The 17,698-nt window shown below is 35.1% G+C and overlaps 2 protein-coding genes and 1 pseudogene across 3 annotated transcripts in view; 2 read left to right on the plus strand and 1 right to left on the minus strand.

The window, feature by feature from the left end:
- The window catches only part of LOC122136713 (gastrula zinc finger protein XlCGF58.1-like), an 11,006-nt gene extending 3,361 nt beyond the window's left edge, over positions 1–7,645 (plus strand). For both annotated transcript variants that reach the window (XM_042721173.1, XM_042721174.1), the window contains one exon: positions 5,966–7,645. In XM_042721173.1, coding sequence (XP_042577107.1) covers positions 5,966–7,437 — 1,472 coding nt within the window. In that variant the 3' untranslated portion in view covers positions 7,438–7,645. The remainder of the gene's footprint in view (positions 1–5,965) is intronic.
- Positions 1–17,698, plus strand: part of LOC122136721 — a 690,060-nt pseudogene that overhangs the window by 451,273 nt on the left and 221,089 nt on the right.
- LOC122136724 (gastrula zinc finger protein XlCGF46.1-like) overlaps positions 1–17,698 on the minus strand; it is a 184,000-nt gene that overhangs the window by 104,411 nt on the left and 61,891 nt on the right. The gene's annotated exons all lie outside the window — the stretch shown is intronic.

A 17,698-nucleotide genomic window follows, 5' to 3' on the forward strand; every position in this document is an offset into this window, starting at 1 on the left:
CAAAAATACATTATATTGGTCAAAATGATAAATTTGTCTTTTATGCCAAACAATCATTAGGATATTAAGTAAAGATCATGTTCCATGAAGATATTTTGTAAATTTCTTAACATAAATATATCAAAAATTTTTTTTTTTGATTGGTAATATGCAGTGCTAATAACTTTTTGACAACTTTAAAGGTGATTTTCTCAATGTTTTGATTTTTTTTTTTTTGCATCCTCAGATTCCAGATTTATTCCAAAAAGCTTTTGCATCCTCAGATTCCAGATTTATTCCAAAAAGCTGTATCTTGGCCAAATATTCTCCTATCCTAACAAACCATACATCAATGGAAAGATTATTTATTCAGCTTTCAGATTTTGCCTACATCTCGCAACACATGGCGTCACAACAATAACTCTCCTGAATAAGTGAGACGTAAACAAAATAATTACCATCCAAATTGCAATGTTATTGCTTCGTTGGACTAAAAGTGCTCTTTGGGATGTCGTTCAGTGGCCCCTTACCTTTCTAACTAAACCGGGATTTACAGCTGTGGATGCGTTTGTGACTCACTATTACGACAAATCTGGTACATACTGTGTTTTGATTAAGCATGTTTTGATGTGTACTGCTTACACAAATTTAGCAAATACATTCTTTATAAGCTTCCCATTGAAAAACAGCGATTTATCGTCGATGCTTGAGGCTCAGATTTTTAGAATGATATATAGCAGGGGTGCGAACGTCGGTCCTTTAACCTGCAGGGCTGCGGCTCTCCAGGACCGGAGTTCGCCACCCCTGATAAATAGCTTGTCAAGATTATGTCCCTTTTCATTTAATCTATTCGTAAACATTTCCAAGTGCAAACAAAGTCAGTTAAGTGCGTCGGCGTCCAGGGGCCCGTTCTTTACATCTCGCTAAATCCGTTAGCTGGATTTGATTGTTGACGATTTGACATGATCTTGGATTATTTGGTTGTGTCGAAGCTCATCCCAGAGTTGCTGTCATAAGGGCCTTTCGCACCACTTTAGTTCCAGAACTAAATGTACAGTACTAAAGTACTGGGACGATTTTGCGCAAACTATTTCCCAGTACCATTTAAAGGGTTGCATTCGCACTGACAGTGTGTACTAGGAAGTGATGTGAGCAGGTCGTCAGCGACGTCATTTGTGCACTGCGTTCAACAACGGAAACAAAGAAAAACAACGTTAACAACAGGAGGATGGAGGACGCTGTGATTGGAGCTGTGTTTTTGTTGTGTCTCGTGGGTTTCAAAATAATGGACATGGAATGTCGATGAATACCTAAAGCGACTGAAAGAATGGAAAGGAGGACTAAAAATTTCCAACGACAACTGGCAGTGCAACATTTGCTACAAGTGCCTGCACTTCAGCGTCCGTCCATCTATCGCTGTTCTCCATTCTTGCAATATAAGTTGACAATGTTTACAGTATGTTTACATGCCATTTTAAGTCATGACAGGTGAGGGCGTTTTCGTACGCGTTTGGCCAATCATGTCTACTTACGTCACGGGTAGTACCAGGGCTGGATAGACCCTGATTCCGAGTAAAAGCTAAGTTGAATCTCAAAAAAGGAGGTCCGGTTCTAAAATCGCACCCATTTCTGGGGGTGCGAAAACGCTAAAAAAGTGGGTAGTTCCACAATTAGTTCTGGTACTATGAAAAGTTTCCCTTGGTGCAAAAGGCATAGCAACAGGTCCATAAGCTTAAACCTCAGGAGCAGGTTTATTTCATACTTCAGAACTTGATGGTCTGCTACCACCACTACTTTATTACAAGAGTGTCCTACTGATACAGGGACACTAATTTAAAATTATAATCATTTAAAAATTACTTTAAAGATAATATAATAATGTTGTGTAGTCTTTAATACTATAGACAGCCAGTTTTACTCACTGAAAGATTTATTTGTCAAAAAATTATTATTTCATAATTGTATTTGAGTCTTACAAACATACAGATAATGTAGAGTCATGCATTAATTTTAGTGGTGACAGATATTATGGGAGTGGCTTGATGGAGCGCAGGAGATCCAGATAACATGATCTTGACCCTTATGAAACTTTATTTAATGCTGTCACATAAATCTGTTCAAATATTAGAAATCGTGAATATAAATAATTGGGAATCTATTATAATATATATGTAGTTTTGTTTGCTTGGCTGTTTCCTTATAAAAGTCCAGAATTTTGTAAAGTTTTTCGTCAGGTGTCTTTTTTAATTATTTGATGTCATTACGTTTCTGTCTTGCTGATTATTCTTATTAGGGCTCGAGCACCGTGGTGCGACGACCCTCTTGGAATTGCTCAGTTTCTTCTTCTTCTTCTCCAAAGTGAATCGCATTTTTGAGGACCTAAATGTGCTCCAAACCTCACGAAACTTTGCACACGTGTCAGAACTGGCAAAAAATTACATCTGATATAGGTTTTAGAAGTGGGTGTGGCAAAATGGCTCGATAGCGGCACCTGTAAAAAGCTACTTTTTACGTACATGCACGAAAATTGGTACACGTGTGTAGCACACCATTACCTACAAAATAGTCTCTTGGTACAAAATCCAGAACCCAACAGGAAGTACGTTATTTTGAATTTCCTGTATGATTTTTGTGCAGTTTTTGCCATTTCCATGCCTCGTTCTTTGACGAACTCCTCCGACAATTTTAATCAGATCATCTTCAAATTTGGTGAGGGTCATCATAAGACCTTTGTGACGTTAAATTGTGAAGATCTTGTGTCCCTGGCGGCCTGACAAAGTTTGATGTTTCACCATGAAAGATGAAATTGCTGTAACTCAGGCAAGCAATGTCCGATTTGCCCCAAACTTCAGATGTTTGATAGGTGTTATGTCTTGAACAAACAGCCATGCCCAAATTCAGTTATAGTCATAGCGCCACCTGCTGGCAACAGGAAGTGACATGGTAAACACTGTTATGTTTGACTGTAATTGGGCATCTGGGAAGGAAAAAAGAAAACAAATAAAGCGCTTGACTATGGCTACTTTTTCCACCTTTTTCATAGACAACAGCAATAATTATATTATAGCATTAGAAATAGCCTACTACTGTTACTAAAGAGCTTACAAAAAATTGGAGCACCGACCAATACAGAAAGCTAAAACATAATTTTGGTAACCACCTGTTAGTTTAGCGCAGCAGTGGCACAAACTAGGGCTGTCAAAATGGCTGAAAAACTAAATTTGAATTTTGTACTTATGCATTTTAAATTAGAATATAATTCGAATTTTGATAATACTTAATTTCAGTTAGGGTGAAGAAAAGCTTTTGGCTTCTCTCCTGAGGCCACAAGAGGGCGCATCAAGCAAGCTATTCAAACATAAGAAAACATGACTGTGAAAAAAAGTACATAATATTTAAAATAATGTTTATAACCAATTATAATTAAGTTGCTTAAACAACTTTTAACAAAACAGCATCATGTATGCATGCATAGTTTAATACAAAGGGCAGAAAGCCAATCACAGTATTTTTTTTTTTCATTCATTTTACATGGCTTTGTAAACATGTCGCATATGCTCCCGAAATGTAATCTGTGCGACCTCAAAATATATTTGGGAGCATTTGTGCGAGTACATATAATTGTTGTAGTGCGACCTGTTTTCATTTCTCTAAAAACGTTCAGAGTATGTGCCTTCTGAGTGTTGATACGGTAACCTGTCTGCCGTTCTATGAAATGTTAGGCTACATAACCAATTAAACCTCATCTTTACATTCTTAACTTTAATGTAGATTTTAGATAAATTAATATATGCTGTCAATCACCCAGTCACTGCTTTCAGATGTCAGGTGATAGGGAGCTAACTACCGCGGGGGATGTAAAGGGCTGAAGAAGAGAGAAAAAAAAAAAAACACTGACAGATTTCTTTTGTGAACCACCTAAAGTTACAAATAATGGTGCTGGTGACAGCGATCATGTGGTGAATGTTGATCCACCAGCCGAACAGAAGGTGTACAGTTTTCGGAGAGAGTGGTTGAAAGTCTTCGAGTGGTTCTGCTATGAAAATGCTTCTATGCACTGCATTCACTGTAAATCCCGTGGGACGGAGTTTGCAGGTAACTCCAACTACACATTTTGTAATTGTTGTTTTACGATGTGCGGTTTGACTATCGAGTATTGCAAAATCCAAACAAAACACACCCAAAGAGAGTGCACGCATACATGATGTGAAGTTTATTAGGTTAGATTAGTCCGCGTGCACATTTAGAGTGTGTCCTTTCACTGCATGATTCAGTCTATTAAAATGCATGCCTTTATATCATTTCATATAATTAATCAATATCACAAGCAGAGTGCTGTATTTTCCTCCAAAAATCAGCATGATTACAAATGTGATATTGATTTTATACAACCGTTCGAATAAACAAGAAGTTTATATTATAAGGTTTACGTTTTAGACACTATATTGCCTGTTTTTGCTCTCTTTCACCAACAAAAATAATTCCAAACACAGTCACAGCGCTGTTTTGCGTCTGAGCAACATGACGGAGTTTCGTTCCTGAATCAATCATTCGTTTAATGATTCGGTTCAATCGCAGTGACTCATTTATTAACCGTGACATGCTGCCACCTACTGGCTGTTTTAACATCACATTTAAAGTTTCAAATATTTCAAATATCAGTATTCAACATTTTATGTTTACGGTATTAAAATATTATTTACCTGCAGGTTAAATGCATTCATGTCCTGCATTAATCAGTGTGTAAATGCCAGATGCAGCTTCAGTGTTTCCTCTGCATTGCAAAGATGAATTTTGTTGATTATGTCATTTGCTTGTTAACAGCCCAAATGTCTTATTATAATTGACCGATTAAATATAAGAATTTGACTCAAATAATAATGCACACTTTTAGAAAAAAAAAAATGGCTTGAAGCTAAAAGGTAAAAATCAATTTAAACTTATCGGAAAATATTCATTTCTGTCACTGCTGTGAGCTGACCAACACACAGAATATGAAGAATATAAAAAATGTTAGGAGTCAGCTGTCCACAGTAGTCCTCAAGATATCAGCACAGTGACACTGTCAAATTATTGTTATCGATAAAATCCCAGAAAACAGAGATATATATTTTTTTTTTGTCAGTATCGCACACCACTGTAGCTGCCAGCCGTCAGAGCTGGTTGTTTACAAAAGAAATCTTTTAGTGTTCTTTTTATTTTCTCTCTTCTTCAGCCTTTTTTTTCTGGCAGTAGTTGGCGAAAAGCAGTGACTGAGTGATTGACAGTTAATATTAACTAATCTAAAATCTGCATTAAACTTAAGAATGTAAGGATAAAATCTGTTAATATATAATTTGTAGTTGTGATGCTCCTAAATTTGTGCTGGTGCTCCTAACTTTTTGAAGTTGGGAGCACCAGTGCTACCAAGTAAAAAAGTTAATTTCGAGCCCTGGATACAAGATGTCCCTCTAGAAAATGTGTGAAATATGCATTCTGTGTGAATGGCTTGGTTTCAGTTTTGATGTAAACAAGATCTTTTTCACATTGATGTTCTCTTTTTCCACAATATTTTGAATGAACAACACAGCAGTGCTGCATCTAGTGGCTTCAACTGGATAGGCTAACAAAAACAATGTAATGGAATGACACTTACATCATCGCATCTTGTGCGGCACTGATAATCGATAATAAAAATCGTTGTTGATGATTTTTATTATGGAAAATAATTGATTTTATCGATTAGTCGTTGCAGCCCTACTTAAATTACAGAAAGCGATCAAAGAACAAACCCTGTTTGCTGGAGCTGTCAATGTGTAGTGTTTCTTTACAAAGTGATATCGCCTGCTACTGGCCTGGCAGCACAATGCAGTGTTTTTAGACATTTTCAAGGATCTGTGTAAAAAGGAACAGTTTTGATATAATTTTCATCTGTACACAAACATTTTTATCTTTTATTTTTCAAACATTCCAATTGATTTTCATCCTTATAATGATTTAATTTTAGGCCTGATGAAACTGAAAGAAGAAAGACAAGATCTGAATGAGGTGGAGGAGAAATATCAGGATCAGAAAGATCATGATGTCAATGAAGAAAAATCTGTGAGTTGCAGCATTCAACAAACAGAAGTCAAAAGGCCTTTCAGCTGCTCACAGTGTGGAAAGAGTTTCACATGTAACAAAACTCTTAAGAGGCATATGTTAATTCATACTGGAATAAAGCCTTTCAGCTGCTCTCAGTGTGGAAAGAGTTTCATATGTAACAGCAGTCTTAAGAGGCACATGTTAATTCATACTGGAATAAAGTCTTTCAGCTGCTCTCAGTGTGGAAAGAGTTTCATATGTAACAGAAATCTTAAGAATCACATGTTAGTTCATACTGGAATAAAGCCTTTCAGCTGCTCTCAGTGTGGAAACACTTTCACATGTAACAGAAATCTTAAGAATCACATGTTAGTTCATACTGGAATGAAGCCTTTCAGCTGCTCTCAGTGTGGAAAGAGTTTCACATGTAACAGAAATCTTAAGAATCACATGTTAATTCATGTTGGGATAAAGTCTTTCATCTGCTCTCAGTGTGGAAAGAGTTTTACACAGAAAGGACAACTTAAGGCTCATTTGGTAACTCACACTTCAGAAAAGCGTTTCAGATGCTCTCAGTGTGGAAACACTTTCAGACGTAAAGGATACCTTAAGACTCACATGTTAATTCATGCTGAGATAAAGCCTTTCAACTGCTCTGAGTGTGAAAAGAGTTTTACATGTGAAGTAAGCCTAGAGAAGCACATGTTAATTCATGCTGCAGTAAAGCCTTTCAGCTGCTCTCAGTGTGAAAAGAGTTTTATATATAAATCAAGCCTTAAGACTCACATGTTAATTCATGCTGGGAAAAAGTCTTTCTCCTGCTCTCAGTGTGGAAAGAGTTTTACACATAAAGCAAACCTTAAGACTCACATGTTAATTCATGCTGAGATAAAGCCTTTCAGCTGTGCTCAATGTGGAAAGACTTTTACACAGAAAAGACAGTTTGAGAATCATTTGGCAACTCACTCTTCAGAAAAGCCTTTCTCCTGCTCTCAGTGTGGAAAGAGTTTTAAACAGCAATCAAGCCTTAAGACGCACATGTTAATTCATACTGAGAAAAAGCCTTTCTCCTGCTCTCAGTGTGGAAAGACTTTTAGATATAGATCACACTATAATGATCACATGTTAATGCATGCTGGGAAAAAGCCTTTCTCCTGCCCTCAATGTGGAAAGAGTTTTACATATAAATCAAGCCTTAAGAATCACTTGTTAATTCATACTGGGATAAAGTCTTTCTCCTGCTCTCAGTGTGGAAAGTGTTTGAGATATAAATCAAGCCTTAAGAAGCACATGTTAATTCATGCTGGGAAAAAGTCTTTCACCTGTTCTCAGTGTGGAAAGACTTTTACACAGAAAGGAGACCTTGAGACTCATTTGGTAACTCACACTTCATAAAAGCCTTTCATCTGCCCTCAATGTGGAAAGTCTTTGGCACGTAAAGGATACATTGAGACTAGGGATGTCAACTTTCGATCGTTGTTTAAATTAACAATCAATTAATCGATTAATCGTTAACCTTAATGTTGTAAAATAAGTATATTGCTGCCACGCAGTCACCGGCATGACAGGATGTGCAAAAGCTACACACACACACACAAAAACGCTTTCACACTTGAATTAAAGGGGTTTAGTCTGAATAAAATGCTAGTAGCAGGATAAAATGAATAGATGTAATTATGATCATTTGATAAAATGAAGAGAGCGCTGTACATTTGAGATCATTTTACTTTGTTGACTGTTTCCTACCCGGCACGAAGACCGCTGAACGCGCCTCTTTAAATAGTTTTGTGGTGCTCGTTGTTGTATTTTAAAACACAATTGCAATGTTTTCAACTGACATTATGGCATTTAAAATAAACTTATCCCAAATGTAACGGGCTGCAGCAAAACACACTGTTGCTCACATTAAATATTTTTATGTGATTATTATGTCCAGTACTTAGCTGGATTCTGTTCTGGAAAATATCAGATTTTGCATTTTTGCGTTCCGGTATGTCTATTTGTTTTTTAAAATCCGGCATACAGTGCATTAGATCGTGACAGTGTGCGAGTGCTTACGAGGAGGAGCCAGTGCAGGTTTGGCTGGATTTATTTGGAGGTTATTGCTCATGTCTCATTTGGCACAAATCCAAATGTTTCCATATTCACAATGTATTTGAATGTTATACTATTATTTATAATGTAAACTAGGTTTGTACTTTACACGCATTCGCATATAGATGGAAAAGATCTTCCTTTTCACATGAGCAAAAACGTGCTAGGCTAACAGCAGAGTGAACCGCTATTCTACGGTTTATTTAAACTGACCGGTGTAACCTTTTAAATGTTTGGTTGACTATTTGATTTTGATAATGAACAGACTGCGATGCAAGTTTTAATTGCTAGAATATGTGCACGTAAGGCTCCGGCGCGATCGAAACAGCTGAGACATAAAGAAACCAAAACAACCTTTTTGGAGTAAATCCGCAAAAGTGTTTACTTTCATTTGTGCACACTCAAAATAAAAACAGAAGATTTGTGCTCTTGTAAGATAAAGCAAACAAAAGAATGCGCATTGTCATCCTTTTCTTTCAGTTAACTTATGGAGTGCCGCCACACTTCTGTTTTAAATCCGTTATCTTAATTAAGTCAGATATATTTTGGTTTTTTTTTTTTTTTTTTTTTTTTTTTACAAATTGTTATTTTTATGTTAGGCCAGTTACTTATATAGGCTATACATTTTCCTTAAAGCATCCCATTTTGTCCCATGGCTTGAGAACCTGTGCTCTGGTTAACTGGAAAATGTTACATCTGGACCATGCCGCTGGATGCCGTTAAAACATATTGCACTCTTAAAAATAAAGGTTCTTCAAGCGATGCCATAGAAGAACCATTTTTGGTTCCACAAAGAACATTCAGTCAAAGGTTCTTTAAAGAATCGTCTCTTTCTTACCTTTTTATAATCAGAAGTACCTTCTTTCACCACAAAGAACCTTTTGTGAAACAGAAAGGTTCTTCAGATGTTAAAGGTTCTTTATGTAACCATTTAGACAAAAAGGTTCTTCTATGGCATTGTGAAGCACCTTTATTTTTAAGAGTGTGAATTTCCACAAATTCAATAACATTTAGTTTCTTTTCCTAAATCCTCACCGTCTAACCCTCTAATTTCGCAGGTTTATTTTATTGTCTTTCACTTTTAATGACCGTTTTCGCATCTCTTACTGTGGTAAACATGCGGTAAGGGATATGAAAGATTTCATGAATTAAGAGTTTGCTCGATTTATTAATTGGCTCCCTCATTTCAGTTAAATCATGGGTTGTTTAGGGAACAACATTAAAGAAACATGGACAGTTGCCCCAAATTGATAAGTCGTAGGAACAAATTAACAATTTGTAGGATAGCCTTTCTGTCCCGTGTTCCGCAGCCCTGCAAAGCGCACGATATGAAACAATTATTTGGGAAAATTACTTAGTTACTACATTTCTATTGCTTTCCATGTTGACGAACTTTTGTTTTGTTTCTATTTTAATGTACTTTAAAAGTTTAAATCACATTGAAAGCTTAATTTTTGTACATTGTGAATGAATGATAATGCGTTTATAAACCGTCAACGTCACTCACAGCAGCTCGCAAGTGTTGAGTGCGCATGAACCGCACGCAGCCCAAAATTAAATAGGTTAATCGCCAATCGATAGCTTTAATCGATTGCATCTCTTATCGACAATTAATCGATCATCAATTAATCGTTGACATCCCTACTTGAGACTCACATGTTAATTCATGCTGGAATAAAGCCTTCAAGCTGCTCTCAGTTTGGAAAGACTTTTTACACAGGGACTTACAGTATGTGAGTGTAAGAATAACAAAACCTCAGACACTTTGATCTTCTGAGACGGACAATAGACACACAGTGCATTAACATACAGACATCTGTTTCCACATCTCACTGAGAGAAAATGCGGGAAAACGTCCCTCATATATGCAATGGTTCCTTCTCATCCCCTTCCTTCACCCAGCTTAATCAGAATGGTCAATAGTAGGATATAATGGTCTACATGAATGCAAGTGATATTTACAGTCATGTTTGGTGTCATTTGAATTGTCTCAAAGCGACTGGTACAATGGACTCAATTTTACAGGAAGTGGATTAAAAGGTAATATAGGTCCTAAGAGTTAAGAGATATTTTGTAGAGGGTGTGCCATTTCCCAGTGTCTTTCATGCAAAATGCCTTTTTTCTCAAGAGGTGATATCTCTACATGATCAATGCAAATTCCAATTGTTAGTTCCTGTCTCCATCTCCGGGAATGTCTGTCTTGGTCTAATGTACTAGAGGAAATGTTGCAAGAGTATCAGGGCAATTCTGTAGCCAGAAAGCTCATAGTGTGTCACTTTATACTATGTATTTTCTGTATTTTCTAAGGTCAGGTATGCATATTTTACTTTTAGATTCATATTTTGAGCATTTGATGTTTTGTATTGATATGATTTGATATGTTTGAATTCGATATGTAATTGGCAGAATACATATTTGTCTGACTGATAATAAAATTGTTACATTTGATTTTATTCTGTTTTACTCTGTAATTATTGACTCCAGTAGATGACGTTGTATCCTTGTTAGCGACAAGCACCCGAATGAACGAGTAAATATAAAATAAAGAGTTTAACTAGAATAATCAAATGTCAGAAGAATACTAATTAGAAACAGACATACAACCAATTTGCATTCCAACCTAAATTCGAGGTCATAATAAAATAGAGTCAGATTTGGATTTAAACTAAATTTGATAATTTTGCGCACTGAAAAGACTGAACACGCAGGAAACCTTCATCCAGCACTGGATACCTACCTTGGGCCGAGTGCATGGACCTTACATGAGGATCCTGTTTGTGGACTATAGTTTGGCTTTCAACTAGGAATGCACCGATCCGATATTCATATTGGGTATCTGCTCCGATACTGCCGTTTTTCTTGGATCAGGTATCGGTCAGGGAGGGCCGATCCAAATCTTTTTTTCGATTGTGCGAATTATTCTGTTACTTCTGAAGCCTTTCGGTTACGACAGTCAGCTCGGCAAAGCTCTCTCCAAGATCATGCTGTGTTTCCATTAGTATACTTGATTTATAAATAAATGTCTATGATTTTGCAAAAAGGGTCTTTATCTTCTTGCCTGAGTTTAATGTTGTTCTGTTACTTGCTACTGGGTATTTGTGAGAACAAAACACGGGTGTAGAAAAGACTATAATATATATATATGTACTGTATATATATATATATATATATATATATATATATATATATATATATACACATATATATATATACATACAGTACAGACCAAAAGTTTGGGAAACATTACTATTTTTAAAGTTTTTGAAAGAAGTTTCTTCTGCTCATCAAGCCTGCATTTATTTGATCAAAAATACAGAAAAAACAGAAATATTGTGAAATATTATTACAACTTAAAATAATAGTTTTCTATTTGAATATACCTTTAAAAAATAATTTATTCCTGTGATGCAAAGCTGAATTTTCAGCATCATTACTCCAGCCTTCAGTGTCACATGTAACATCCAGTCTATCACATGATCATTTAGAAATCATTCTAATATTCTGATTTATTATGAGTGTTGGAAACAGTTCTGCTGTCTAATATATTTGATGAATAAAAGGTTAAAAAGAACTGCATTTAATAAAAAAAAAAAATAAAAAATTCTAATAATATATATTCTAATAATATATTTTATATATAAATAATATCACTTTTTATCAATTTAACACATCCTTGCTGAATAAAAGTATTGATTTTATTAAAAAAAGAAAGAAAAAAAAATACTGACCCCAAATTACTGACCAGTAGTGTATATTGTTATTACAAAATATTTATATTTTAAAAACATAGCTTCCTTTTTTTTTTATTTATTTATTTATTTTTTTACTTTTTATTCATCAAAGTATCCTAAAAAAGTATCACATGTTCTGAAAAAATATTAAGCAGCAGAACTGTTTCTAACTTTGATCATCATATTAGAATGATTTCTAAAGGATCATGTGATAATGATCCTAAAAATTCAGCTTTGCATTAAGAAATAAATTATAATTTAAAGTATAATAAAATTAAAAACAATTATTTTAAATTGTAATAATATATCACAATATTACAGTTTTTTTTCTGTATTTTTGATCAAATAAATGCAGGCTTGATGAGCAGAAGAAACTTCTTTCAAAAACATTAAAAATAGTAATGTTTCCAAACTTTTGGTCTGTACTGTATATATATTTTAACGTGCACAGTAACTGAAATTTAAACATGTTCAAAGAAAGGCACAATAACTGTTGCACAGATATAAAACACTAGGCATCAATTTCTCTTTCCTTTGTGCTTTGCACTTTTTAATGCAAAGCAATGCGTGCTGTGAGTCACAAATACGGTGCAGCACGAAGCGCTTACAATGTGCGCATCCGGTGTGAAGAATGATGATGCACCTGTCCAGGGGCGTAGATTTCACATAAATGCTGATCTTTGGATCCTTCTATTCATAAAAGAATCCTGAAAAAAAAGTACTCAACTGTTTTAAATATTGGTAATAATAATAATAATGAAAGAAGGTTTCTTGAGCAGCAAATCAGCATATTAGAATGATTTCTGAAGAATCACGTGACACTGAAGACAGGAGTAATGATGCTGAAAATACAGATTTGATCACAGCAATCAGTTACATTTTAAAATATATTCAAATAATAATAAAAAAAAACATTTATTTATTTAAGCAGTTATTTTAAATAGTAAAAATATTTCACAACATTACCACTTTTGCTGTACTTTGGATCAAATAAATGCAGGCTTGGTGCGCAGAAGAGACTTCTTTAAAAAACTAAAAATATTACTGTTCAAAAACTGTTGACTGGTATATATATGTATTTGTTTTGTCCTATTGTATCGATCAAATGTTGTTGCCTAATTAAAAAAAATTGCTATATATTTAAAAGAAATGTGTTTATACTGGAACATAGCAGACAATACACCAAAATGTCAAAAGGGGATTGTATTTATTTATTTATTTTTTTAATAAAAACAAATCTCTTTGGCAGTTAGGAGTTATTTGATCCCAGTCATCTTTGCTTTTTATTATTGTTTTAATTTTTTTATGACTTTTATTGTATTACCATGTATTATTATGTATTATTGAAAGACTTTTGTCTTTCAAACTCATTAAAATGCACAAATTCTCATTATTTCTTATTTGCAGACATTCTCAAACTCTTTGTACTCTGAACCTCTTTCACCTAACATATTTACTTTAAAGGGGTGGTCAATCAGCAATTCTGTAAAAGACAATATCTCCCTTGCGTTAAACTTTGAGCATCGTAACTTTGCAGATGTTTTTTTATGCTCAAACAGCAACATTACACACTAAAGTTAAAAAAAGTGAAATCATAATCAGTGATCCTTTAAGTACCCTCTGACATAGATGAATGGTCATATGGCACAAACAAATGAAGGTAAACATAAAATATTTCATCTTTTTTAGTAAGTGTATGATTTATTTACAATTTTACAAACTCTACCCCCCCCCCCCCCCCCAGCACTTTTCAGCCTTTCATTAAATTTGGGAAACCCTGACGTAATATAATGTTTAATGCACTTCATGTTGTTAATTACAATGAAAGGAATATATTTTCTCACTATTTGTATTTTTACATCATTATGGTACAAGATTATCCTGTTTAAATCAGTGTGATAAACGAGTTAGGTCAATAGTAATCAAAAAGTAATCTGACTATATTACCTAAAACGTGAAATGTAGTGGATAAGTTACTGACTACATTTTTTGTCATGTAATTTGGAATCAGTAACGGATTACAATTTGTAAGTAATCTACCCAGCTCTGAATATACCCAAGTCAAAGCATTATTCTTTCCTTTTTGTATTAGTGTTTAAAATATTTATTTTGAAATAATTAATAATATTTATAATAATAATAATTAATTACTTAATTAAACAAACAAACTTACTGGGGGACCAGGGTAGGATATAGCCTGCCCTGGCATGCCCAGCTGATGCAAAGCATAGAATTTATATCTTCACAGAAGAAAGCCCTAGGCTCTGCCACAGAACAGGTTGTGTCGAGCCATTCATTTGTCTGGTTGTTGAGAGAAAAAGATTAAATGTAGTTGCAATAAAAAAGTTTAAGAATCTGTACAACTGCTGCTGCAGCAGAGGACTAGTATTCTGCCGTGCGGAACTGCAGAAGGACTGATGACAGCATGGTTTGATCTTTTTTTTTTTTTTCTGACCAATCAGCAGAAAGGGGAGTTTAATTCCCGCCCACGTGTAGAAATCGAATATTCAAGCTGTTTATTAATTTTTCTAACCCTGAACGAAAAACTAAAAATTAAGCCGAATTCTTGTTTTTCGTTTTTTGCAAAAAATTAAAAAACGAAAAAGGAGCTGTTTTTCATTTTTCTACTTACAAAATTAAACAAAAAATCAAATGACCAAAAGATACACAGACCTCGGAGCATCCCTACTTTCAACACCATCATCAAGGATTTAACACAAGCCACTGGAATCATCTGACTAAGGCATTTATTAATGTTTATCCACTTCAAAACAAATGAATTCCTCTTCTTAAAAATAGGGCTTTAGCATACCTGCATGTTTGTGCTTTTGAACACAGACCAGCTTACAACTTCATCAAAGATCATATACTGATCATTTACTAATGGTTTGTTCATTATTTGTTCATGATTAACAATTGTTTATTGAGATAATTATACAAAACAAATTTGACATAAATACTTACATTTATCACTTATAAATCATTGATCAACTAATAACTTATAAACCATCTACTAATAATCTGTTTGATTAATTTCATGATTTAAACTTTTTTAAAGATAACTTACAATTACAACTTTTGTAAATGATTCCTTCATAATTAACTAATAACTTATCAGTGACTAATAACTGAATTAATAAAACATTATTAAATTTTAACATCACTTATTAATCATTTATGAAAATTTTTGTAAATTTGTAAATGATCAGTTCATCATGAACTAATATTTTTATTTTATTTTATTTATTTTTTGTCTTTGTGCCTTTTTTTGTCACTGTTTTTGTTTTCTTCGAGCTCTCTTCCAGTGTGCTTTGGCCTGCACGCCCGCTGCTATCAACCACCATGAGAAGACAAGCTGTCTAGTCTCATCAGCTTTTCTTTCTTTCTTTTACATCAGTTTCTTTTCTTTTCCCGTTGAGAGTTGTGTTCTAAGTTTTGCGGCAAAGCCATGTCAGACGTTGTCTGCACCAACTTTAAAACTTCAACCAGCGTACACGACTCCACACCATCCTTCTGCCAACACCCAAGACGTCACTTCCAATGACTACTGAACTCCAGCCAATCAACAACTTTGGGAAACCACTTTCTGCAGCCATGTCATACAAAAGGATTACCTATATCACCATAAACATGGGATTTCACATTTTCACTCTCTCAAACTCATTCTTCCTCACTTTGTTTCTGCAACTTGTGTGAATGTGTGTGTTTATGTGTTAGATTAATTCACATGGCTTTTTGATTTATCCAATAAAGTATTGGGTACCGGTATATTGAAAATAGAAGTATATTTACTTTTGTGTTTACAAGTTAATGTCTTAACTGCCGATTTTGTTACCATGCTAATAAAGTGTTTTTATTATATTTTGGATTGATGTTATGAGGCTTGTTCAATGAATCGCTGGCCGACAGTGATTCTGACCAAATTCCATATATCATAAATTCCCTTTGAGCTACATTGACCTGTTTCTCTTACAACAACGTGTTTTTCCATTTTGATTTCCTCTTGATTCGCTTACATCAAAATTAATTTAATTTTACTTGTGAAAGCCATTTGCTTTTTGAGCTTTCCATGTTTTAATTTTCTCACTAGTTTTAAATGCCTTATAAATTATTAGGCGAGCAGTAAAAAAACACTGATTTGGGTTGTTTTTAACCCAACTGCTGGGTAAATATAGACAGAACCCATATTGGGTTAAACTAACTCAAGAAATTTGATTATTAATTTTAAACCAGAAAACCCGAGCTGCTTTTATCCGCCTTGTTAATCAGTAATATTTCACATGATAAAAACGTGCAGTTAATTTGTTTGGAAAATACTTGCGAATACAGCTGCCATTAAAAAAACGTAAAGTAGCCCAGCCTAATAATAATTTGTCTATATTAAATGTATTGTTCTTAATAGACCTGTGTGCTTCGTATCACTAGTGCAGTGTCCGTTCTCGGAGCATATAGCCCTGCCCGCGTGAGGCGCGCCGCTTTTGGCTCGCGCTATTCTGTAGTTTATTAAAAGTTTATTAATGTGGTGCGTGTCGCGTGTCCATATTGCACCAAAAAGAGACACTGCACTCCCTTGGGTCCGCAGCAACACACCAGCCACACGTGAAGTCGATTGGATGAACAGTTCTCGACATACAAATGCAAACAGACAGACAGACAGACAGACAGACAGAGATTCCTGCCTTTATTACACCGGACGCGATCATTGAAAATCATTTGAAATGTGTCAGTACGTCATAAATAGAATGCAGCAGCAGTTTACTATCGAGAATTTATCCCGCCACACCGCGCCGCATCCAGTGTAGACAGCATAATAGTTTCTATTGTATTTTGCTGCAGCGCGGCATCCGGTGTAGACACGGTGTTGAGAGAAGAATATGTTCAGCATATTCACCCTCTCTCCGAAGCTTCGACTATTCGATTTTGATTACTACCGAAGCTTCGAAGCTCAAAAAATGTTATTTGGACCATCATGATTTTTTACAAAGCTCATCGTTCTGAAAAGCGAGGTGTGCTGTGATTGGCCAGCTATCCAGATTGTTGTGATTGGCCGAATCCCTCGAGCGTGTGACGGAAATCCCTCGAGCGTTATGCCCCTTAACATAATGTGATGCCATGTCCCTGCGCATCAGACAAAAACATTAAAACCCATCATAAACAAGGCATTTGTTGCATCCAGTGGGAACATGATTGTGTTGCATTGCTCCGCATAAACATAAAACCATGTCTGCATTTGTGATTGGATAAATGACGAAACTCATGTTTGAATCATCAGTGGCATATTCTTTAAATATGAAACCGTACTTACAGACTGTGAGTCAGAACAGCCGGCATCTAGTCTTCTCTCCCAGGTTCAGGAAACAGTCCTCCATAAAATCCGTTGTACACATCTGAACATTTGGGTTGAACTGTTCTGGAACAGTGTTGTAAATACAACTTAACCACTGATTTCTCTTTTGGAAGGCCAAACAAAGTATTTTTCGCTTTTGCAACGAAACACATAGCGTCTTCACAACATGACGGTTATTAGGCTTTTATTATTAGGCTGGGCTACTTCAGGTTTTTTTAATGGCTGATGGTGGTGGAAGCAACAACAAATTGTTATGCCTTCTTTCTTTGCGTGAACATTTTGGCGGCGTTATGCAAATCTTCCCACACAGTGGTGTAGACATGTGGGGGCGTGTTTAAACGAGGTGTTTTAGGAGGGCGTGGATGGGTCTTAACCGTGGCCCATATATATGTGTGTGTGTGTATATATATATATATATATATATATCTTACTTATTACCATAACATAGTGCTGCTCTGTCTGTCGATATGTTTGTTAGTGCTAT

Source organism: Cyprinus carpio, chromosome B3 (genome assembly GCF_018340385.1).
Source record: "Cyprinus carpio isolate SPL01 chromosome B3, ASM1834038v1, whole genome shotgun sequence".
In the NCBI taxonomy this organism is placed as follows: Eukaryota; Metazoa; Chordata; class Actinopteri; order Cypriniformes; family Cyprinidae; genus Cyprinus; species Cyprinus carpio.